The sequence below is a fragment of the Mustela nivalis genome (assembly GCF_964662115.1).
Source record: "Mustela nivalis genome assembly, chromosome: 11".
In the NCBI taxonomy this organism is placed as follows: Eukaryota; Metazoa; Chordata; class Mammalia; order Carnivora; family Mustelidae; genus Mustela; species Mustela nivalis.
In genome coordinates, this window is record NC_139030.1 from 73,846,719 (window position 1) to 73,871,621 (window position 24,903).

The 24,903-nt window shown below is 51.8% G+C and overlaps 1 protein-coding gene across 2 annotated transcripts in view; it reads right to left on the minus strand.

The window, feature by feature from the left end:
- MROH2A (maestro heat like repeat family member 2A) overlaps positions 1-23,631 on the minus strand; it is a 44,466-nt gene extending 20,835 nt beyond the window's left edge. The window contains exons 1-21 of one of the 2 annotated variants that reach the window (XM_082689075.1): positions 23,466-23,631; positions 22,634-22,732; positions 22,204-22,385; positions 18,902-19,033; positions 18,523-18,685; positions 16,438-16,536; positions 15,795-15,946; positions 15,162-15,305; positions 13,793-13,885; positions 13,450-13,528; positions 13,190-13,303; positions 10,477-10,553; positions 9,427-9,546; positions 9,018-9,128; positions 8,037-8,184; positions 7,373-7,413; positions 6,548-6,689; positions 6,238-6,290; positions 5,683-5,790; positions 633-752; positions 302-424 (exon numbers count right to left, since the gene is read on the minus strand). In XM_082689075.1, the coding sequence (XP_082545201.1) occupies positions 302-424; positions 633-752; positions 5,683-5,790; positions 6,238-6,290; positions 6,548-6,689; positions 7,373-7,413; positions 8,037-8,184; positions 9,018-9,128; positions 9,427-9,546; positions 10,477-10,553; positions 13,190-13,303; positions 13,450-13,528; positions 13,793-13,885; positions 15,162-15,305; positions 15,795-15,946; positions 16,438-16,536; positions 18,523-18,685; positions 18,902-19,033; positions 22,204-22,385; positions 22,634-22,732; positions 23,466-23,541 (2,376 nt within the window). In that variant the 5' untranslated portion in view covers positions 23,542-23,631. Of the gene's footprint in view, positions 1-301; positions 425-632; positions 753-5,682; positions 5,791-6,237; positions 6,312-6,547; positions 6,690-7,372; positions 7,414-8,036; positions 8,185-9,017; positions 9,129-9,426; positions 9,547-10,476; positions 10,554-13,189; positions 13,304-13,449; positions 13,529-13,792; positions 13,886-15,161; positions 15,306-15,794; positions 15,947-16,437; positions 16,537-18,522; positions 18,686-18,901; positions 19,034-22,203; positions 22,386-22,633; positions 22,733-23,465 lie in introns of both variants that reach the window. The other variant, XM_082689076.1, reaches the window with a different exon arrangement.
- Between the last annotated feature and the right edge of the window lie 1,272 nt (positions 23,632-24,903).

The following is a 24,903-nucleotide window of genomic DNA, read 5'->3' on the forward strand; positions in this document are numbered from 1 at the left end:
TCTACATGAGCAGCTTCTTCAGCTCTACTGGTCTTGTGTGAGGCCTGGGACCCTGCATCCCCTCCAGCACCCAGAGGGAGACTCGCCGCTGCTCTGAGGAGCCCACATCGGGCTTCGCTTTGTAGTGTCTGGGTCCTGAAAAGGCCCACCTCGTGTTCTTTAGATTATCCAAGGGCTTTGTGGGAGGGGCTGATTCTGAGGGCAGTTTGGTCTTGAGACCCAGCAAGGACCTCGGCTGAGTGCTGAAGGCACTGGTCTATGAGGCCCCCAGAGACTGGACTGGGGAGCGAGGGTGACTCACCCGCCAAGCGCCGATCTGCCAAGACTGCTCCGACTCCTGGATCCTCTCCTCGAAGTCATGGAGCACGTTCAGCACTGTCTTCACCTGGCCGCGGGCACACAGGCCAAAGCACAGAATCACGCCCTGCAGGGAGACCCGGCTGGCTGGAGCGAGGGCGGGGGGCTGAGGCCACAGGAGGACCCCCACCCCTGCGCATACGTATACACATGGCACACACACACACACCAGTAGACACACAGGCACGCGTGCACTCACGCACACTCAAGCATGCCATAACCCCCTAGGGTCAGAGGAGTCTGCTGCACAGGAAGGGGCTGCAGGGCCCCCTCACCTCCCGGTCAAAGTCATTGCCATAGTCTGTCTTGTACAACAGCTCCAGCAGCAGCACCTCCACCTTGTTGGCCTCCAGGCCTGTGGCCAGCGTGAAGCCCAGGGCCCGATACAGAAAGCCCTGGAAAGGCAAGGGACAAAGGGAGCCTCAGCCTCTCGGCTCTACCTGCCAGGGGTCACCTCCATGGGGGCCCCTACCCCCGACACTCTAGATTGTCAGTTTCAATGCGCAGATACCTACGCATTTCGTAGAGTCTTTGAAATAAACATTCAGGTGTTCTGGAGTGTTTTATATTATAAACACGCGTTTGTGAGGGTGTGGCATTTGGGGTTACCTGGCAGCTGCTGGAGTAGCGATGAATGATCTTAGCGGTGTACTATAAACACGAACGTATTCTAAACGCTGGGGGCCAAATTTCCTTCCTATAGAGGTTGAATGAATTTCCCCTCACACTAACAAATTCAAGAGCACCTGGGGACAAGCCGTGCACATTGTCACCATCTGGTCTCTGAATCCCCGCCTGTGTTCTTTGCCCATTTCCCATTGGCTTATTCTTCCTGTTTTCCTTTTAGCTCGTAAGAGCCTCAGGTGTGTATATGGAGAAACCACAAGAACAAACATGTCTTGTTTCACTTAACCCACATAGCAACAGTAGATACGGTAGATACGGTTGCTGTTTTGCGAGATGGAAATGCAAGTGGGCGGTGGTAGAACCGGGATTTTTAAATCAAACGTTGTCTGGGGCGCCTGGTGTGGTGCCTCAGTGGGTTGAGCATCTGACCTTCAGTTTCAGCTCAGGTTCTGGTTTGGGGATCATGAGATCGAGCCCTTCATTGGGCTCTGAGCTCAAGCACAGAGTCTGCCTGAGGATTCTCCCTCTCCCTCTGCCCCTCCACCTGCTCCCTCAAAATTAATCAATCAATAAAGCCTTCAAAAAAAAAAAAAATCACGCATCGTCCCAGGCTCCTTTCTTAAGGATCACATACCAGAAGCCTCAACCAGCAGATCACTCCATTGCTGTATTTCTCCCAAGGGTCTCTGTTCCTTTTTAATTTTACTTATTGCAACTTCTTTTGTCACACAGAAAACATTCACTTTCACAGAGCAAAGTTGTCTTTCTTTTCCCTTGTCTTTCTTGGTTTCCTTTATGTATATGAAGGCCCCCTCTGTGTTGAGGTACTCTGGTCATTCACAGTTTTCTTTCATTTGGTACACTTCAATCTTTGATCCATCCCGAGAGAGTAAATCCCTTCTTCGTGAGCTTTATTGTCAATAATATGTTCTGAGCCATTCTCTTAGACTCGTTCATTCAGGTGAACTTGGAAATAATCTAGTCGAATTCCATAAGATTGTCCAATGTCCACAAAAACTCCTTTTGGGGACGTGACGGGGAAGTACCTTGTACCGCAGGTTAATTTGAACAACGTGGGTGCCTTTCCAACATGGAGACTTCCCATCCGAAAGCAAAAGATGTGTCAATGTCATTTCGTATCTCTCATTGTTCCTGCACCTCCTTGTCATTTCGTGCTCCTACGCTGGTTCCACATAGTGACTTCATCAATAATGTCTTCAATTACATGTTTACATTGTGTCGCTACTTGGAATGGGATCTTTTTTCACTATATCATATTTTTGTTTTATTTGTTTCTGGGAAAGAGAATGATTTCTGCGTATCAATTTTGGGAGAAGACTGGCTCTGACAACAGGGGCTGCAATTATGGAAGCTAATGGGGGCCACCTTGCTTCTACAGGGAGGTGCTGGTTGAGCGATGAAGAGACAGGAGGGTCCTGGTGAAGTTCCCTGAGCCACTGTATCCAACTGTGCCTTCTTGAGTTTTCTAAGCCAGTAAAATCCTGCTTACTGATTTACTTTCCCTAAGCAAGGTGAATAATGGCAATACAGTTGAATTCTTTAAATACTACATAATTTTTCTTTTTTCTTTTCTTTTCTTTAAAGATCCCATTCATTTGACAGACAGAGATCACAAGTAGGCAGAGAGGCAGGCAGAGAGAGAGGAGGAAGCAGGCTCCCGCTGAGCAGAGAGACCAATGCGGGGCTCGATCCCAGGACCCTGAGATCACGACCTGCGCCTAAGGCAGAGGCTTTAACCCACTGAGCCACCCAGGCGCCCCTTTTCTTTTCATTTTTTAAAAGATTTTATTTATTTATTTGACAGAGAGAGAGAGGGAGAGAGAAAGAGAGAGACCACAAGCAGGCAGAGAGGCAGGCAGAGAGAAAGAGGAGGAAGCAGGCTCCCTGCTGAGCAGAGAGCCCGATGTGGGACTCTATCCCAGGACCCCGAGATCATGACCTGAGCCGAAGGCAGACGCTTAACCCATGGAGCCACCCAGGCGCCCCTTTTCTTTTCTTTTTAAAGGGACCCAGACCCCCACATGCAGCCCCTCATTGGATGTGTCTGGAGTCTTGGAAGCTTGACTGCTCTACGTTCTGTTATAAAGGAACCTCGAGAGGCTCCAGCAAGGGAGAGCAGCTATTTGCATGCCCTTGACCCAGCAACCTTGTTCCTCCTCTATGGAGCAAGGTCATCTTCTTGGATCAGGCAGGCAGCTTCAGGAGAGACACGCATGGAGCTGTGAGGGAGGACGGGGATACCCAGCTAGCCAGGCGGACAGCCTGAATCAACCCCAGCGACCAGTGGGGTGACAGATGTCACAGCCAGATCACCCTCACATCCTATGTACAACTTTCTTCCAAATGGACATCGGTCCTTATATTGACATTGAATAAAATCTTAAGCCTACACATGTATGTTTAGCTATAGAAGAGTCTCTATAAGACAGCCTTGCTTTTTGTTATTTTACCTACTCACCTAACCAGGCTATCTTTTGGAACAAACACAATTTTTGGTTGACACCTGTAAGAAGCTTTCCTTAGACAGCTCTTTGAAATATAGTTCACATACCATAAAATTAACCCACTTAACGTTGACGGATTCAGTGGTCTATTCACAGAGTTGCGCAACCATCAGCACAACCTAAACCTAGAACATTTGGATCACTACCCTCCCCCCATGAAAGAAATCTCAGACCTCTAACAGTCACTGCACATTTCCTGCAGCCTCTTACACCCACTAATCTTTCTCTCTCTACAAAGATGTCTATTCTGGACATTATAAGTAGACAAAATCATATAGTATGTGGGGTTTGGGTTCCTTTGCATCTGGCTTCTGTCACTTAGCATGATGTCTCCAAGGGTCATCCTTTCTGTACCATAAATCAGTACTTCGTTCCTTTTAACGGCTGAATATTAGTCCATTGTACAGATAGACCACATTTTGTTTATCCTTTTGTCCACTGGCGGGCATCTGGGTTGCTTCTACTTTTTGGCTATGTGAATAACACTACAGTGAATATTTATGTATGAGTTTTTGTATGGATGTATATTTCCGTTTCCCCTGGGCATATACAACTCAGAGCAGAATTCCTGGGTCATATGGTAACTCTGTATTTAATACTTCCAGGAACTGGCTTTCCATTCCCATCGGCAGTATATAAGTGTTTGCACTTCTCTACATTTTTACCAACACTTGTTATTATCTTTTGTATTATAGCCATCCTAGTGGGTGTGAGGAAGTATGTCCCTGCGGCTTTGATTTGCATTTTCCCTAATGGTGATAATCTTGAACATTTTTTCCTGTGCTTATTCACCATGTATGTACCTTCTTCAAAAAATATCTATTCATATCATTTGCCCATTTCTGAACTGGCTTGTTTTTTTGTTATTGAGTGAGAAGAGCTCTTCATATATTCTAGATACAAGTCCCTTACCAAGGACTTAATTTGCAAATATTTTCTCTCATGCCAAGGGTTGTTTTTTCGTTTTCTTGATGGTTTGATTTTCAGCATAAGAGTTTTTCTTTCTGATGATGTTCAAGTTATCTATATTTTCTTTCTTCACTCATGCTTTTGGTGCCATATCTAAGGCTTTGCACAAAATCAGCTGACAGCAAATGTGAGGTTTATTTCCGTACTTTCTATTCTTTTTTTTTTTTTTCTATTACATCAATCTGTCTGCCCATCCTTATGCCAGTACTATGTTGTCTTGTTTACTGCAGTTGCGTGAAGCAGTCTTGAAATTGCAAAACTTGAGTCCTCCAACTTTGGTCTTTCTCTTAATCATAATTACGTTGGCCATTCTGGGTCCCTTGTATTCCCAAATGGATTGTTAGGATCAGCTTGTCAATCTCTAAAAAAAAAAGAAAGAAAGAAAGAAAGAAAGAAAGGAAGGAAGGAAGGAGTGTGGCTGGGAGCGACAGAGGGAGGGAGGGAAAGGGAAGGGAAGAAGGCAGGCAGGCAGACAGGTGGACAGGCAGACAAACCAGCTAGGGTTCATGACAAGGATCACAATGAATCTGTAGAGACATTTGCGGAGTATGCCATCTTGACCATATCGCCTTCCAATCTGAGAACATGGATTCTTTCCATTAACTGAGACCTTCTCTGATTTCTATCAGTAATGTTCATAGTATTATAAAGACAATGAATGAAATACACATGTGACCATGAGCCAGGAGCTGGATGGGTCAAGTGTACACAACGACATCCCGCAATCTGCCAGTGGGGTTGGGGACAGTTGAAGGTCGTGCTCCAAACCTCAGTTTGCTTGCTCTTTCTTTGTCCCTTCCTGACCTCATCATCTTCACGTCCAAGCTAGAACTCAGCACGCCCTTTAGCCTTCTGTGGTTCAGTGTCATCCCCATCATTTTCACCATTTGTCAAAACCTGTTCAGACATCTCGATTCTTGCCTATTGGACTCCGCTAGGAGACCACATCAGGTGGAGAGCAAAGTGAGAGGATCGGGAATCTGGCTACTGGAGAAGAGATCCCCCAGCTTCAACACAGCAGTTTCTTAAAGAAAAACAAAACAGAACAAGACACAAAAACCCACTGGCCTAGACCACCCATGTCTCCTCACAGGACCCTGTAGACAGCCACGGGTGCAGCTGGTCTCACACACAGTGTGAGCCTCCATCCCACCGTCCCTGGAGGCCCTTCCCTGTCTTAACGGTCCAGACACTGAGCACAAACCTTCTCCAGGGAGGGGCTGTCGAAGCTTTCGATCTGGTTGTTCAGCTCCTTGCTCAGACGCAAGCTCCAATTGGAACCTCGGGTCTTCTTAAGGGAATTTCTCAGAAACTGAGGAGGCAGAAGATGTCACTGGGCAATGCCATATGTCCCCAGTCCTGTTCTCTCCCAAGCTCCAGGAGCACTATGTGATCTTGAGCAGTGACTCCCCCTCTCTAACCCTCTTCCCCAATCTCTAGATTGCTCCACCCATCGAACCCTGACCCAGTGCTAACATTCTGGGGGCCTGGGAAACAGCTGTGGTTTTGGGGCTGGAAGGAGGAGGTCACCCCTATGCTGCTTTCCTGAATACTTGGTCCCTGAGGATAGAAGGCTCTCTGTTCTCCTTTGCTAATGGATACAGCTGTAGACATGCTTGGCACCCTCCACCCCAAGTTTTCTTGGGGGTGTCCTTTAGGGACTCCTGAACTCTCCACACATCAACCCCACCAAGGGGCCTGCCATGCACTCCTCCTCTTTCTCCCGACCCAACCTCAGCAAGCAGGATCAAGTCTTTACCTGAATCAGCTTGTCCTCCCAAGTTTTCTGATTCCAAGTAAACTCAGTATGTTCTGCAGAAAGAAGGTCCACACCTGCGGACTTCTTCAGCTGCTCCCCTCTGGATCAGCCTCCTTAGTCAGGCATTCAAAGCCCTCCATGCATGGTCTCAGTACATGCTGCATTTCCCTCCCCGCTTCCCCAAAGACCCAAATAGGCCTCACGGGTCTACCCTGAGCTTTGGTTCTTGCTGCTCAGTCCCTGTGATTAGTACTCCAGCATGCACACTAAGAGAGGAGCTGACTTGGGTTTGGTGCCCCGGATGCCTCACCTTCCAGGTACTTGACCAGCAGTGGGATCTCCAGCTCCCACATGTCAGCCATGGAGGGGGCAATGCTCTGTCTCAGGGTCCTCAGGAGGTTGAGCATGGCTATCCCTCGGCCCTCCCCCTTATAGGGGGATGACATCAGCACCTGGGGAGCACCAAGACTCCAGTGGGGGCCTGCCCCAAGCTGGGCAGTGCCAGGCATTTTGTTCCCAGAAAGAAGAAGAGGGGTAAGATAGTGGGCTTTCTCCCCACCCCAGGCTTTCACGGGGTGTGGATTAGCGCCCATAGTCAACATAAGGAGGAAATCCGGGGCACCCGCGTGGCTCAGTCATTTAAGCGTTTGACTCTTAGGTCATGATCTCAGGGTCATGAGATCGAGCCCCACGTCAGGTTCTGTGCTGGGTATGGAGTCTGCTTGGGATTCTCTCTCTTCCTCTCCCTTTGCCCCTCTCCCCACTCTCTCTCTCCCCCTAATAAAAAAGAAAAAAAAAAAAAAGAGGAGGACGAGAAGGCACAGGTAAATGCCTATGAAGGACCCCTGGGGGCAGGCAGGCCATTGGCAGTGTCCTGGAGTTGCTTAGGGGCTGCTCAAAGAATGAGCAGAGGAATCCAGGAGCATGTCCTCACCAGGCCCCAGGGCATCCGAACACACTGCCCATGCCACGTCTACCCAAGAGGAATGAAAGGGACCCAGAAAGCTCTGTCCTCCCAAGTGTCTAGCTCCCTCCTCCCACTGGAGAGAGACTTCAGGAATTAGGAGCTCAAGGGAGGGGGGCCATAGGCAATGGCCTCAGTCAGGCCAGGGCATAGCCTGGGGGAGCCACTCACCAGGAGACGGGCCAAGAGTTTCTGGGGTGCAGGAAGGTCCACTGAGGAAGAAGGAGACGTGAACCTACTCCAGTTGCCCAGTTCATACCAGGACGGGTCCCCAGACCCCTAGGGCCCGTGCCCCTGAGAAGGGCTCTGCCCTGGAAGGTACTTCCCCAACATCAACCCATTGCCCCCAGAACAGAAAATGGGTTAGCACAGGGACCACTGATATGTCCATAAGGAACCTCATTTTCATTGGTTTAGCCTGGGACGAGGAGAGAATCAATGACATCATTAGAAGATGTCAGGGGGCAGCCTAGCCCAGAGTCCAGGTAAGGACATGAAGAAGACCCTCCCCCCCATTTGCCATCCCTGGGTCCTGAAAGGCTCCTAAAACCGCACCCACCACCAGCAACGCCCATCCAGCAAAGCTCCAGGCCCATGTGAACAGCTCCCTTGGAAGAGCAGTGTCACCCCTCTGTTGGGGGAGGGGAACTCGGGGAATGAACCGCCAAAGCAGGTTTGCACAATTTTAACACATCCTCAGACACAGTAAGGATGGGCCTTCGGCCTGGCTGGCTGGGATCCCGGCGGCTTCCTGGAAATAGCAGAGCGGCTACTTCCCGGGACACCAGTAGTCCACCGGCCCTATCTCACAGGCTATGGCAGGGAGGCTGCCCACCGTGCCTGCTCTTGCCGGCCACGCTGGCCTCCACGTCCTTGGTGTGGAGCTGGCGTTCTGCCAGGTTTGTGAGGCTGATGCAGATGGGGGTCAAGGCCTCCGTGTAATCCGTCTCCATGATATAGCACAGGAGCCTCAGCCAAAACTCCTGGGTTGGGGAGCAGGGAGGAGGAAGCGTTAGCTGGGGCACCCACGGCCGAGTAGGAGCCCCATCTCGCTGCTGCACAGCTCACCTGCTCTAAGCAGCGGCTCGACAGATTGGAACTCCCATTACCCTCCTCGGTACTTCTGGTCTTAAGATAGGCTGCCCCCCGGACAGGGAGCATCTAGCCCGAGGCCTCACTTAAAGGACAGTGATCCCCTCCTTGTGCTATGATGGCAATTTTTTTCTACTTTTCTTTGCTACATCACGGTGCGTTGCCATGAAAAGTTGGCACATTTGTTCCTCCTTCAGCCTGTGTCCCCCTTGGGGTTATACTGAGCTCTTCGAGCATGTGGCCTTCATGTCTTCATAGTAGGAACTCACTGGATGCTTGTGGAATTAATCCATTAAAATTATCTCTGCACACACACACACACACACACACACACACACACACACACAAACACACACACACCTAGACTGACGGGGCTTTAAGGAAATTGACACATTACCTGCTCTAAGTCAATGGATACATACTGAGACCCACTGTGTGCCAGGCACTGCCTTAGCCTCTGGGACACTAAGTTCCCACCAAGGACCCAGCTCTGGAACCAGATCTTCAAGAACAAGAGCTCAGGCAATAGGAAGATGAGGGGCCCCTCCAGACATCCCAGACAGTGGGAACGGGAGAAGCAAGAGCGCAGAACCCTGGGCATGCCCCAGCCTCCCTGGAGCCCGGGGCACAGGGAGCATGCAAGCCAAACTGTCAGCTGCAGGGGCCCCACCCAGGGGGCAGCCCTATACAGGGGGCTGGCTGCAGGGGTGTGGGTCACACTCACATTGGTCATCCCACTGACGGAAGAGGTTATGATCTTCACGGTGTCCATGGTGACTTTGTGGACCATCTTCTCCTCCAGGTCCCTCTGATAAAAGCTCTCTCGGTGATTTGTCTGGAAACCAGAACCGAGGGGGTCCCAACTCTTGGGCCGGCAGGGGCTTGCTGCAATCTCGGGCATGGTCTCCTCACGCCTCTGAGGCCCAATGCCCAGATACTGGGTCTCCAGGGTTTTCTAGATGTACTGCCCACACCTCTACCTACAGCTCACCGTGAGCCCAGGCACTGGTGTCCTGAACGTAGAGATGGGAGCAGAATCAAGCATGGGGGCAGCAAGGAGATTCTTCCCTGAGGCTCTGGAAACTACTTTCCAAGACCAACTGCACCATGGTCTGCCTATCAGGGCCACTCACCAGCTTGTAGGTGGACAGAGTCAGCTGCACGGACACGTACTTCAGGCCCCAGCCTTTGATCCTGTCCTGGTAGCCAGACAGAGCCAACTGGCCGATGATGCGGAGAATAGCCATCCTCACCTGAGGGGACAGGGCAGTGGACATACAGGAATTGGGGCGGGCTCCATGGTGGGGAGGCTCTGCACCTAACTCCCAATGTTGGCCCATGAGGCAGCTAGGAATTCAGAGTGCTCTGGGTGGGAAGAGGCCTCAGAGGCAGTAGCCCACTCCGTCCACCACCCCCTGCCCCATCCAGAGAATCTCACTGGGCAGCATGACCAGCCAGGAGCCTTATCTCCGATCTCAGGCAGCCCTGTTGGGGACAGCCTGACTCTTACCCAGGGCTCCCCAGGCTTGGGCTCAGGCTTGCTATGTGGGCTGGCTGTCCTCTCTTGACAGCCTGCACATTTTTGAAAACAGCTCTGCCTAAATCTCCAGCCCAAACCCCTCCCCCACCCCATCTCACGCCCTCTCCCGTCAGTGCAGACCCTTGCCTTCCTGGACCTCCCCTCCCCAGGGGCCATGCAGCAGCGGCCTGCAGAGCCTACAACCAGAACTGAAGCTACATTGCAAGGTGGCCGTGGCTCCAGCGGAGTCTGGACTGTGGGGTTTTTTTAGCCTTTATTTGGAGGGTACAGGGTGTCTCCCTCTGCTGCCTTGTTCAAATGCAATAAAGGTTTTACAAAACCCTTGGGGAACCCCGCAGCTCTGTATGAAACCAGATTCACTCCGCCTCTCCTACGTCCAGGGTGGTGTCTGAGCTCCTTCATTGGGAAACTCCGGGTTCTCGACGCGAGCAAGTGTCTCAGGAGCAGGACCACAGTTCGGGGGGCGCCTGTCCTCAGCCCTGCTCAGTGCTGGCTGGGAGGCTAGGCTTCCCATCAGAGAGCCGGCGGCACGTGGCCCCTGCCCACAGAGCGGGAGAGGAGTGAAGGCCACCCACGGGACCTCCCTCTGCTTCCCCGCAGAGTGTCCCAAACAGCAGCCCCTTCCAGGTCTCTGCCCTGTTACCTTGAAGCGGGTGTCAGAGAGGGTGTTCTTGACAACCCGGATGGCCAGGCAGATGGTCCTGATATTCATTCTGGGCTCTGAAAGAGGAAAACCAGCCTGGAGGGCTACCAGCCCCAGAGCTGGGCTCTCAGGAGATGCCTGGGAGTAGTGAGACTCCCAGAGCACCAGGCACACCGGCCACCTTCCCCCCAGAGCCAGCCATCAGGTGGCTTGAGCCTCTGACTGCCACCACGGCTCAGGGACACCTCCTTCGGAAGCTTCTCTGGCCACCTCCTCATCCTTTCAACCTGTCCCACCCCACCTGGCCGGGGAGGGCTTTGTTTCTGTGCCTCAGTCCCTTGGCCTCTGCTTGGTGATCCTCTTCAGAACCCAGGTGGACTGTCCTAGAGAGCATGTCTCCACCTGCAAGTCCTTCAGGGCGGCACCCAGGGCCAGGCACGCACAGGCATGGGCACAGGCTGCAAAGCACAGCAGGGCAGAGGCTGCTGCGTTCAAAACTTGTGTCGGCCACATCCTAGCCATGTGACCTCAGGTGAACGCCTCAGCCCCCACTGCCTCAGTTTCCCTACCTTTAAAGTATGGATAATATTAGGGTGCCTGGGTGGCTCAGTCAGCTAAGCGTCTGCCTTCAACTCAGGTCATGATCCCGGGGTCCTGGGATCAAGTCCCAGGTGGGGCTCCCTGTTGGGGGGGGGGGGGTCTGTTTCTTCCTCTGCCCCTCCCCCCCACTCATGCTTGATCTCACGTGCATACGCGCATAGGCACAAAAGTAAATGAAATCTTTTTTAAAAATGTGGCCCATAATAGTACTTCTCTCACAGAGCTTCTGTAAGCAATAATGAGCCAACACAGTGCTTGGCACACAAGGAAGTACTTCGTAAGTGCTTGTGAGTCATAGAACCGACGATGGCCAATTCAGGGAGGAGGAAGATTAAGAGAGGTAAGAAAGAACCATGAGAAGGTTTTGGAGAGGTCCAGTAGGGACAGAATTATAGTCAGATGCTCAACTTGACACTAGACTCCAGGCTAGATATTTCTACAGGTCAACGGTGGTGGAAGAAAGAGAGGGAAGGAGACCAATGGGAAGGTAGCAAGTCATCGCGCACTAAGGAACCGTGATTTTTTTTTAATCTTGAGTTTTTTAATCTGCAAAGTAGAAACCTGCTTCTGATCTTAAAAAGAGTATATGCTCATTGCAAAATCAAAATAAAAGATAACCTCCCTAAGCTCATTTATGCAAAATTAACCACAGATTCCTTGCAAGTAACCAAGGTCATGCTACATACACTGTTCCCAAACCGTGCTGATGTGCTCAACAGGGAGGCCATCCTGTCCACAAAAAAGTACAGATCGACTACACCCTTTATGGTTGAGTCATAGTCCAGTCTGTGGATAAGCTATCATTTGTTCCTGAAATTCCTGTAGAAAAACCTGTAGGTTGTTTCCAATGTTCTGCTTTTATGCACAACGTGCTAACGAACATCATTGTCTAGTTACCTTTGGGCAACGATTTCCTTTAGACAATGGTCAAAAAGTTAGATTGTTTAGCCCAGGTTTCGGTCCCTATGGAAGTGAGCACTCAGAATGCTTTATCAATTTACACCCTTGTCAGTGAAGTGCAAGGAGCTAGTTTCCTTTTATTCTAGCACAGGGATTAGCTGTAAGCCTATTTTTGTAAATAAAGTTTTATTAGAACACAGCCACACTCTGCAGTTTATGACTGCTTTGGCACAGCTGAGTCTTTTTTTTTTTTTTTTTAAGATTTTATGTATTTATTTGACGGAGAGAGAGAGATCACAAGTAGGCAGAGCAAGAGGGGGAAGCAGGCTCCCCACTGAGCAGAGAGCCCAATGCGGGGCTCAAACCCAGGACCCTGAAATCATGACCCGAGCCAAAGGCAGAGTCTTAACCCACTGAGCCACCCAAGGGCCCCAGCCCAGTTGAATCTTAACTATCACAGAGACCATATAGCCTGTAAAGCCAAAAGTATTTTTACTATCAGGTCTCTTATAGAAAAATGGCTATGCCAATTCTAGTCATTATCATCTCTTCCCACCAGACAGAGAAAAATGGTCTCATTGTTGCTTAAATTTGGGCTTTTTTTTTTTTTTTTTCAGAGAAGTCTTTACTATTAGCAGAATGTGCTTCATATACAGTTGTCCAGATTGTGCACTGCACAAGGACACTCAGTTGAAAGACTGAACAGGAGTGGTCCATGCTCTTCTAAGCAAACCATGTTCCTGCAAGGCCACATGCTGCCAGCAAGGGATGCCTTGTTCCAGTTCACACAAAAGTGCTGTCTGAGCTGGTGCCATCCTTGGGGACAGGATTTCCCTTCTGATTGCAAGGCCAGGTTTAGAGTTTGGCCTTAGGAATTTAGAATCAGGAGTTTTGACTACGATTGGACATTGGGGCCTTAGGACTAAACCTACACAATGTAACCAGGTGTTATTTAAGGTCTTTGATTTCATTTGGGGGGTGGGGTTTGTTCGAGGATTCGGGTTAACAGTTTGGAGAAGCTGTGATTCAGAGTTTGAGGAGAGGGTTGAGGGTGGGGTGTAGGGGACACAGTGCTGGTTAGGTTCAAGGGTAGAAAATATAAAGCAACCTCGGTCCACCCAGTAGCGTCTAATAAAAGAGGAAATGATGACGGTCCAGACACCGGTGAGACCTGCCTCCCCAGCCTCCCGCCTGACTTCCCATTCTCGCTCACCATCTGCGCTCACCACTGCCCTAATCAGGGTCAGGGTCCCCACGCGGATGGCCTCCTTGCTCGTCTCCATCTGACTGAGGAAGAACTTCATCAGCTCCTTGGGGTAGGACCGGGCTGCAACGGGACGGACACCTTCAGTTCTGCCCATGGAGCCAAAAGGAGGAGGAGGCAGCCCAGGGCCAGGCCTCCCAGAGGCTGGGGCTCCCACAGGCTCATGGTGGACCTGGGGCGGGGCGGGGCAGGGAGGGAGGGAGCCTCACCGAGAGCTATGAAGCAGTGCACAATCTCCGCCAGGTTTTGGCTGCTATATTGCTGCTGGGCAGGGGCCTTGGAGCACACCTGGGAAGTGAGGGGGCAGGGCGGGTGGTGAGATCGCAACCAGAGAGCAGACACAAGTGTAGAGGCAGCCTGGGGCGGCCATACCAGAGGGCACAAGGGTACCACTGCCTTGCATCCCTGTGGGATACGGGAGCCAGATGAGCGAGACGGGGGCTCCGCCACCCTCACACCCTTTCCCCTGGCCGGCCATGCCACCTGCCGCAGCCCACTTCCCGCTGATCCACCCTGAGGAGGCCAGCACCCAGCCAAGCCTGCCGGCCTCACCTGGATGTGGAGTTCGGTGAAAATGGTGTGTAGTTGCATTTGCGGGACGGGGGTGCTGGTGATGACCGACATTTCCAGGATCTGCCTCAAGACCTACAACGGAGAGGCAAATGATTGCAGATGATCTTCTGCCGATTCAGGGTCCGTTCACTCTAGACTCTTGCTGCTCAGCATGGCCCGTCGGCCGGTGGTATCTCATCCTCCCCCACCCCCACCCCGGGAGCTGGTTAGAATGCAGGCTCTCAGGCCTGGCTCCAGACCTGCTGAATGCAACCCTGCATTTTGGCCAGCCTCCCGGCAAGGCCTACACGCGGTTAGGCTTGCAAAGGGCATGCGAGGCCACTGAGCATGGCATTCTTCCCCCTTTCTCTTCTATCCACCTGGAAATGAATCCCATTCTTTCACCAGACCCATCTACGGCGGCCCCGTAAATCTACCACATGAATTTCTGTTCCTCGCTTTTAGAGTTGAGCACCACGCCACACCAGCAAATCAGTCAGGCCCTTATAATGTATCAGCCTGGGTCATACCTCCACGTGGAACCCTACCAAGAAACTCCACGTTTGGGGCGCCTGGGTGGCTCAGTGGGTTAAAGCCTCTGCCTTCGGCTCAGGTCATGATCCCAGGGTCCTGGGATCGAGCCCCGCATCGGGCTCTTTGCTCAGCAGGGAGCCTGCTTCCTCCCCTCTCTCTCTGCCTGCCTCTCTGCCTACTTGTAATCTCTGTCTGTCAAATAAAATAAACAAAATCTTAAAAAAAAAAAAAAAAAAGAAAGAAAGAAAGAAAAAGAAACTCCACCTTTTGTGGGTTAAGAGCTGTCATGGGTTAAAGGGTCCCACAAAATGCCTGAGGCTTTCCAGATGTAGTTAGTTAAGGGTCTCAGATGACACCATACTGGATTTAAGGTAGGCCTTAAGTCCATGGTGTCTTTATAAGAAAAGGAGAGGACACGGGCAGGCACAGAGAAGAGACCACATGAAGAGGAAGGGGTCACACTGGAATGATCCCGCCACCAGCCATGCAGTGCCTGGGGACATCAGAAGCTGGAAGAGGCAAGAAAGCATTCTTCCCCAGGGCCCCCGGAGGGATCACTGCCTGCCAACCCTTCGATCCCTGGAACTATGCGAGAATCTGTTTCTGTTCTTTTAGGCCACCCACCCTGTGGTTCTCTGTTATGGCAGCCCTGGAAACAAACACACAGCTTCACTGTGGCCTCTGAGACCATTTGGGTCCTCATCCCTCCCACGTGGAACAGCAGCATTCATTTCTCAAGAATTCAACTGCTGGGCCCAACTCCTGCCCGGGGGACAGCCCCCTGGGAGCCCCAGGAACCGAAGCTCCGTCAGGCGGATGACCAGCGGCCTCTCACCTGCGTGACGAAGAGTGCCTCCAGGCCGCCTCGGTACTCCGCCAGCAGCAGGGGGATGTAGTCGTACAACTGTTCCCGCAGGTCGTCATTGGGCAGGAGGAGGTTCAGCATCGGCTTCAGGGACTTGATGACCCCCAGCTTCACCTGCCCCAGGAGCCCGGGCCCCGAGGCAAAGCCCAGTGATGTCACACCAACCAGAGTGCCAAGCACGCGCGACAGAGGGGACCTAGGAAGTAGTTGAGGCCCCGCCCGAGACCCCACAGGCAGGCAACGAGGCCGGATTGTCCCTGTGAGTCCCAGCTCAGTCACTTAGGAAAACCTGAGTGCCTCAGTTTCCTTATCTGTAAAATGGTCCCATAGCACAGAGCTGATGTGGAAATAGCTCCCCTTGGTAAAAGGTGCTGTAACAGGGACCCTCATCCAGCAAGCCCCGGCCCTTCTCAAGACGCCCTCCTGAGGCTCCAGGCCCCACGTGGCTCAGCAACTCTGTTTATCAGGTCACTGTCTCTCCAGGGTTCTGGGAATGAGGCTGGACCCAGCGGTTTCTCTGTGCTCCTAGCCACACAGGCTGGGGAGCCGTGACCTGGGGGGACCACGGCACCCTTCCCTGCACCCAAGAAAGGTGCTTCTCACCTCGGGGTTGTGGCTCCTCAGCCACACGGTCACAAAATAGCGGTACATGGGGAAGAGCTTCATGGCAAACTGATCCTCGGTCATCACCGGGTACACGCTGTCCTCCAGATGCTTCAGGTAAAACTGCACCATCTCACAGAAGGTCTCCATGGCTGCCAAGGGGGGAAAGCGGTGAGCCTGGAGGGACAGGAGCTGGATTCGGCCTCCCCCGGACTAGCCGGACTAGACCTCCTCCAGGACGGTGTGCTCGCACACTTCCGGAACCAACGGGTGACCCAGATGGCCTCAGCCATCCAGGAAAACCCTGTCTTTGGCCTGACTTGAGCAGGCCCACTGTAGGGCCATTTTCCCTGGTCTCTGTTCCAGGACTCCCATCGTCCTTTCCGGGCCTCCTCCTGAAATGCTTGGAACAGAGCCTGCTGAGCTGAGTCCCAATGTTGACCTCCTCCCGCTAAGCCATCTTCTCCTGAAAGCACGTACCACCCCCACCCCCAAGAGTGAATCAGAGGCCACACGACGCAGGAGATTGGGTCACCGTTTGGGAAGAAACATCTTCTGTTCAACAGACCACCCACCAGTTTGTCCCAGTCCCACTTCGGGCACCCTGACTGGGGCCAGAGAGGCAGACCAAGCAGACACCTACCACCGCAGATCACCTGCCGCATTTTGGCTTCGTTGGCAAGTCTCAGCATCGTGAATATAGTGGCCAGGGTGATGCCCATGTATGGCATAAACTCAAACACTGTGTAGGGCACGAGAGAAGACAGGGAGCAGGGCCAGGTCAGCAGGGGCAAGGCAGAGAGGATGAGCCCATGGTCTGCCGCCTCCAGTCCCCACGGGGGCAGAGCATGCCACCAGGGCCGCAGGAAACAGCACAAGTCAGTGCTACAGGAAAGGAGGGCACTAGCAACAGGTGTAGGGGGAAGGAGCCGGGGACAAGGAGTCAGAAGAAACCCAGACGGGGCTGCAGGGAAGAGTGGGCAGATCAGGAAGTTGGGGAGGGGAGACTTAGTGGGGCTCTGCTGGTAGATGCCTGGCTCTTTAGGTGTCCCACAAATGTCCTTGGATGAAGGAAGAAACCAGGAAACAGCCAGTGAGAAAGAGGGACCAGAAGAAGAGAGAGAGGAAGGAAACCAAGAATTGGACTGGGAGAGAGGAGGGATTATAGAGGGACAGAACCACCCTTCCCCACATCCCCCCAGGCCTAGCCCATCCAGCTGCCCCCTCGGAGTGGCTAGTCCACCCAGCCCCACTGCCTCTCCGCCATCTCTCTCCATCTGCCCGGCCCCATGTGACCAGAGCCAGTGCGAAATGGGACATGCTGGCCCCTGGCCCCTTCCTGAGTCACTGTCCTCACAGTCTCCATGACCCACACTGTCCCCAAGCCCCTGCCAGCTCTCTCCCTGGGCTGGGCTTCCCTGGGCCAGGTGCTGGCCTCTCCTCTCCTCTCTCTGCGTCCGCTCCGCGGGCATGGGTGGCTTGGGCACTACCTGCACGCTAAAGACCCTGCAAAGAAGATCCCTCTACCTCCCCTCTAGCTCTGCATCCACACACCAACTGGACGCTGTCCTCATTCTTTGGAGGTCCCCTGTGCATGTGAGCTCCATGCACCCACTGTAGAGGCAGCTGCTCAAATCTGAGGCCCGGGAGACATCCGCGGCTCCTCCCACTTATTCCTTCACCTTGGGCACACATCTCATCATCCTATCGATTGGAGTCTTATTTATGTCTCCCCTCTATCCACCACTCCCCAAATTTGCCCCAGCCTGAGCCACCAACGCCTCTCAGATACACACCTCTTATCCCTTCTCTGTCCACACAACAGCAAGAAAGGTCTTCCCAGAACCTCTGTTCCACAAGGCAATTGCCGCTTTGACACCCTCAACAGCTTTCCAGGGCCCTCGAATGAAGTCCAGACTTACACCAGGCCCTACAGCCTCTCCAACCTCTCTTTACCCCATCTCCCCCTCACCCTAACTATAACCACAGTTTCCCTGAGTTCTGCAGAGAAACCAAGCCTTTTCCTGCCTCAGGGCCTTTGCACATGATGCATATCTGGTTCTTCACACAGTTACCATCCTCTCATCCCTTCAGGTCACAGCTGAAATGTTGCTACCTCAGGGAGACCCCCACAGAGGTGAGGTCCCTTCCCTCCTCCTGATCTCAGAGACCCACCAGACTGTTCTCTTCCCATCCCTCACCTCATATGATAATCATCGATTTTCTTGTTGACTTGTTTACAGACCTTTATAGGGCGGGACATGGCCCCTCATCCTCACTGTGGCCCAGCACTGGCCACAGCCCTGCCTGGAGCAGGAGCTTGGCACCTGCTTGTGGAATGAAGGGGGAGCCCAAGAGGAGAAAGCTTTGAAGAAAGAATGACAGAGGAATAAAGAGACAGAAACAAGAGGCAGGGACACAGAGAATCTTCACAGCGGAGGGAGACACAGGAAAAGGGAAAAAAGGAATGCAGGTGCAAGATAAGAAAAGAGGGAGGGACTGTGGAATTGGTGACGGGGAGTAAGGAGTGCTCCCGTCGGGACAAGCACCACGAGATGCGTGCAATTGCTAAACCGCTCTCTTGTACACCTGAAACTAGTATAACGCTGTGTGTTAACTAACCAGAATTACAAAGAGAAATTTAGAAAGTAGAAAAGAGAGGAAGGGGTTGGTCCGAGAACAGAGAGGTGGAGACCAGCAGGGGGCGCCGGGCCACCACAGGGCCTACCGTTGCCATTGGCCAGCTTGGCCAATGTGATGATGACAAATTCATCCGTGAGGTTGAGGGGCTTCAGGTGGTGCTGCAGCTCGTACATGACCATGCTGAAGTGGTTTCGGGACAGAGCCACCAGCGTGTCACTGGCCACCTCTGCCTTCACATCACCATCCACCTGCCAGGGACGGGAGAGGGACGTGGGGCTCCACAAAAACCCTCCCGCTCCACAACTGCTCCAGCCCCGTGCGCTCCTCGGGTTCAGCCTCCTCTTGACCCCTGAGGTCCCTGGACAAGGGCCTTGCGTGTCCCAGGCCCTACGTACCAGGGCCCAGCCCCTGGGTGGGTTGGGGATGGGGGAGGTGGGGGGGGCATTGTGAGCGGGCTCTCCTACCTCCAGGGTCTCTCTCATTTCCTTGGAGGCGATGGTGACCAGCCTCTGGACTCCCTGTTCCTCCAGCTCCCCCTCCTGCTGAATGATCTCCTGGAGGATGTTGTAAATGTTGACTTTGCGCTGAGTAGAAATCTGAGAAGCAAGTACGGCAAGTGGCAAGATGCCAGACTTGGGCCACGGAGCCCAAGACGGTGCTGGGACAGACCCAGCACAGTCCTCCATCGGCTCCCTCCAACGGCCCTCCTCCCATGTACCCATGATTTATAAGATACGTATATTTGATCTTTGTTCCATTTCTAGCACAGACCTCCTAAAATTCTTAGCATTTTCAGAGTTGAGAGTCTTTAAGTGTCCTTTGTTATGTTAATGAGGTGACTCGGGAAGCCTCTAAGGGTGGGGGCTGGCTCCCAAGAGATCTAGCCTTTGTTGAGAGGACTGGACCTTTTAGTCTTTGGGAGGGAAGAGGGGCTGGAATTTGAGGCCAAACCACAGGCCATGTTCTGATCCACGTGCCTCTGTAATGAGGCCTCTGTAGGATGGGGCTCAGAACACATGGAGATACCAGGAGGGGTCCCCAAAAGTCCAAGAAAGCATCTGCCCTACCCTTTGCCCTCGTGAGGGAACACCTGAGGCCAGGAAGTGTGCCTCTTACTCTACTTTGATTCCTAGATAGCCTTATCACCATGTTAAACCACCTGGCTTAGTACAACCCAGGCCACACCTGCAGATCTGCCTTGGAGAATAACTCATACTTAATCAAGTGTGATGAGCCGCACTTAAAGGATGAATGTGGGCCACGGCCTGCAAAGCCCTTGGAGGATGGCTCCCGCTCTTGGGTGGTAGGGCGGCCACTTCCCAACAGCCCAGAGGCCTTGGAAAATGTGGGCACCTCAAGAAGAAAGGAATTCACCCAAATGGATATGTTGTCCTAGTGAAATCTGCTCCAGAGAGTTTGGCCTTGTTTGCCTGGTCTTAGCATAGCAAATAACCAACAATCCTACAGCCCGATCAGAGATTCCTCACAAAAACCACTAAAAGGGAGAAAGTTGTAAGGCCTTGCCTGTCCAGTACCGCCTGGCCCTGGATGGGTGTCCTGCAATCTTCTTTTTTTTAACTGCTCCCTAAAGATCCTTCTTAGACCTATTTTTCTAATTTCCCCCTCCCCCACCATGAAACCTTAATACCACCAATATATTACGTGTCTGTTTACGAGCCATATACATCTCCATGCTTTATACATAAGAAGGTAAGGTTTTCTTCATGCCTCCTCCCACCCAGAACCCATTTTATCTACTTCAGGACAGTATCATCCCCGTTGAGAACATGTGCTCTAGGTTTTCAAAGAGAACTCAGGGAGGCCTGAGTTCGTTCTTTCTTTCTTTCTTTCTTTCTTTCTTTCTTTCTCTCTTTCTTTTTTTAAGATTTTTATTTATTGGGGCACCTGGGTGGCTCAGTGGGTTAAAGCCTCTGCCTTCAGCTCAGGTCATGATCCCAGTGTCCTGGGATCGAGCCCCACATTGGGCTCTCTGCTCCTCAGGGAGTCTGCTTCCTCCTCTCTCTGCCTGCCTCTCTGCCTACTTGTGATTTTTGTCTGTCGAATAAATAAATAAAGTCTAAAAAAAAAAAGATTTTTATTTACTTATTTGACAGAGAGATCAAAGGTAGACAGAGAGACAGAAAGAGAGTGGGGTGGAGAGGAAGCAGGCTCCCTGCTGAACAGAAAGCCCAATGCGGGGATCCATCCCAGGACCCTGGGATCATGACCTGAGCTGAAGGCAGAGGCTTAACCCACTGAGGCCTGAGTTCTTAATTAATACTCCTGCAGCCCCTACATAAACAGCCAGATCAGTTACAAGACCAGCCTTAACTGTGATCAAGAGGACTCTCTGGAGAACATTTATGGTCAACAAGACAAAAATTGTCCAAGACTTAGAAGCTAGTGTCAAACAGGCCCCCGAGGAGGTCTGGGTTATAGGGCCTCAAGGAGAGCATGTCCTTGATCTCCCATGATCCTCTAGGTTAGGTTAGGGCTCCATGGGGCTAGAAGCTCAGTCACAGGAAACTGATAACGATGCAAATGTTTCCTCCATAACAACAAAAATTATTCCTGTTCATGGCAACATAAATGAGTTTTGTCTGGCAAAGAATATAAATCTCTGTGAGGAAAACATTCTTCTTACCAGATTTTAACATTTTGCTGGTGCCTTCACTAGTTAATGAATAACAAATCTTTGAAACGTGTTCATTTTTAAAACATGCACACCTGCTTATTGGCTATTTATTGCCACTTATCACCGATGACAGCCTGGGTATTAATCCTGTACTTACATTTTTTTATATCTCCTGACATCTTGGGGCCTTGCAGGTCCTGGAGAGACAGCCCTTCCCAGGTTGAGCCAATTACTACAGAAAGCAAAGAACTCAGCCCAGGAGCCTGTTTTTCTACTGCAAACCTTTGCCTGTGGACCACGGCTCCCAAACCCAAACCCGCTGTGTCAGAATAGATTTGGAGAAACAAACTGAGGGTTGCAGAGGGGTGGGGGTGGGGGATAGGTGAGCCTATGATGGGTATTAAGGAGGGCACAGATTGCATGGAGCACTGGGTGTTATATGTAAACGATGAATCTTGGAACACAACATCAAAAACTAATGACATGGGGCGCCTGGGTGGCTCAGTGGGTTGGGCCACTGCCTTCGGCTCAGGTCATGGTCTCAGGGTCCTGGGATCGAGTCCCGCATCGGGCTCTCTGCTCAGCAGGGAGCCTGCTTCCCTCTCTCTCTCTCTGCCTGCCTCTCCGACTACTTGTGATTTCTCTCTGTCAAATAAGTAAATAAAGGGCGCCTGGGTGGCTCAGTGGGTTAAGCCACTGCCTTCGGCTCAGGTCATGATCTCGGGGTCCTAAGATAGAGTCCTGCATCGGGCTCTCTGCTCGGCAGGGAGCCTGCTTCCCTCTCTCTCTCTCTCTGCCTGCCTCTCCATCTACTTGTGATTTCTGTCAAATAAATAAATAAAACCTTAAAAAAAATAAGTAAAATCTTTAAAAAAAAAACTAATGACACACTGCATGGTAACTAATATAATAATGATTTAAAAAAAGAATAAGGCAGCTTTTAAACATTATGACAGCCCCTGCGGGTCCTCCAAGTGAGAACCTCATAGTCTCTCCCACCTCTGAGCCCCAGCACCTGGCCCCACGCCCGCCGTGGTCAGTAAGGTGTGCTGAGCAGTGGCTGGCTGTGCAGGCAGCCACAAGTAGGGCAGGGCTCCAGGGGGCAGGTGTCGGGGGTCAGGCAGGCCTTACCTCTGGCACCTGCAGGCAGCGGATGAGAGCATTCATCACCACGGATGGCTCTGTGGTGGCCTTTTCTGTGATGATCACTGAAGCCAGCATCTTCCGCATGTCAGGACCTGTCCCGGCGGTGTCCGTCTTTGCTGACCCACTGTCCATGATGTTGAGGAGGTTCATGACTTGCTGGAAAGTCCCTGAGACAAGGTGGCACAGCTGGGGTGCTGAGAGGGCCATCCCAGGAGGGCTCCATGCCCAGGCCTTCCCAACACTGCCCTGCTGCAGCTCCAGCTGCCCCCGCAATGGAGCCAGGCCTCCCTGTCCACTGTGCAGAAGGAGAAACTGAGACTGAGGCTAGGACCCGCTCCCAGAGAGTTGGTGGCCAGGACTGAGCGGTGGGCATGGGGAAGAGGCAGGAATGCAGGGGTGGGGCCAACTTTCTTGCCTCTGTCATCTGGTTCCAGAGGTTCCAGGTCTTCTGTTTCCTCTGATGGGTCCTCAGTTGAGTCTATGGCTGCTTCTGTCATCTCTTCCTCAAGCTCCTCTAAGACCAAATTTGTAAAATAGTCTGTGTATCAACACACCCTGAGATGACCCCCAGTGAGTCACGCCCTGTATAAGACTCTCCCCTTGAGTGTGGGCAGAACCATGACTTGGTTAGACCCATGTTCTAAGCAGTGGACAGTGGCATAGGCAACAGGAAACCACTCCCATGGTCACATGATCTTATACAAGCCTGGAGAGGATTCTCACACTAGCCTCGAAATGGAAACAGTGTGACAAATTGCCAAAGGAAGGAGCCATGTGGCAAGAAAGTGAGGGACTCAGTCCTACAGCCACAAGGAACTGGATTCTGCAACAACCACAAAAACTTGGAAGAGAACTGAAAGGATGTGGTCCTGTCCACACCTTGAATGCAGCCTGTGAGACTGTCTCCACCCTGAATCCTGACCCACAGAAACTGTGTGGTAATAGATGGGTGTTGTTTTAAGCCACTAAATCAGTGTCATTTGTTACACTGCAGTAGCTAACAAATACACTTGTTAAGAAGGACCCTTCCTCTCTCTTCTCTTGAACTTAAACTAATGATTAATGAGAAATCCACCTCAGCTGCCCCCATTGCTCCTTTCAAGGGGCTCTTGCAACATCAGCAGCTTCTTAAGGGTTGGCAAACAACACAGATGTCCAAATGGAGAGCTGAACACTCCCAGATCAGTCCTGTGCTCTTTCCCTCCTGGAAATCCTTTTAAGAGCTACACAGGGACCCAAATACTGACCTTTCCTCAGAGACCTCTCCTGGATGGAACAAAAATATACCACAAGAAAAACCCCCGTTCTTTGCCTAATACACATCAATGGTAATGGGAATAATAGCAGGAGGGGTTGCCGAAGAAGTGGGGGTAGTTGGCTTCTCCGCCGTGCTGTGGATAAGGAATGGGTCCCCTGGCAGGGTGGGAGGGTTTCATTAGAATCATCACCGTTAGGTAGCAGACCTTTGGAACTTTGAGATCTAACTGCCTTCCTGAGTCTTTATCAAGTGAGGGCTTTGAGGAGTGCACAGGGCCCTGTGATTTAGTGCCACATTATGTTGTCACTAAATGATTTTCTTACTCATGTGTGTGGTAAAGTATGGTGGCCTCTTTGGGAAAGGGGCACGGTGATAGTGGGGGTGATTCGCCACCATGTCTCCTGGGGATGCACTGATGGTTTGCAAGCTCCATGGGAGCTTCCTGGCCCCTGCGCTCAGAAGGCAGGGGGAGGCCCAAGTAAGGCCACTCCAGGGTTGGTAGATGGCAGTTTTAATAAGCAAGAAACTCGCATGCAGTGATTCTCTTGGGAAGCATCAAGACTGTGGATCCTTGCACCTGCCAACTGCATCTGAAGAGTTTATTCCGAGGCCTTAGTAGGTTCATTCACATATACCATCAAGGTGGCCTCAACACCATATCAGCACCTCAGGGCTGTGTCCTTGGAATAGCTCTGGGAGTGGGAAAGGCAAGCAGAACCCTCATTCCAAGGACAGGAGAGGGGATGGGGAGCCTTCAGTTTCCCAGGCCCAGCTCATGGGTCAACCGACAGTCACATCTTCTAGGTGACTTCTTCCAACATGTGGTCATAGGACTTCGGGGTGGGAAGATGTGGTCAGGGCAGTTGGGGTGGGGTGGGTCACAGAGGAGTCCTGGGAAAAGGACTCTTCCTCCCCAGGGACTGGACAGATTACCAGATGGGGAATGGGGTTCCCATTGACAGAATACTTAGAAGATGAAGCACCTCTAGGACAGGTGAGAGGGCAAAAACCCTATTTCCCTGAATCAAAAGTAGGGCCCAAGGATTCCCCTGTCAGTTGTAGCTGTGAGTCAGGTCAGATCAAGAGTCTGAGCAATGAAATATTGGCCTTTGGAAACCTTTCTACGCATTACAGGGCAGCAGAACAAGACTCAGAACCACCTAGGTCCAAGACTGCTTAGTTAAAATTCCCACTCAAAGTCTGTCCACCCTCCTGAGAGGAAGTTCCTCTGCCTCTGCTTGGACACCTCTGATACCAGGGTCCTCATTACCCTTCCTAGCCCATTTCTACTTCACTGAAACTGGATCTTTAGAAGATGAGCTTCCCCGGCATAATGCCAACCTCTTCTTCCCCATAAAATCCCTGTGTGGTTCCTCCCTCTGCCCTTTGGTGACAAAATGACCAGCATGGAACAGGCGCAAGAAGAC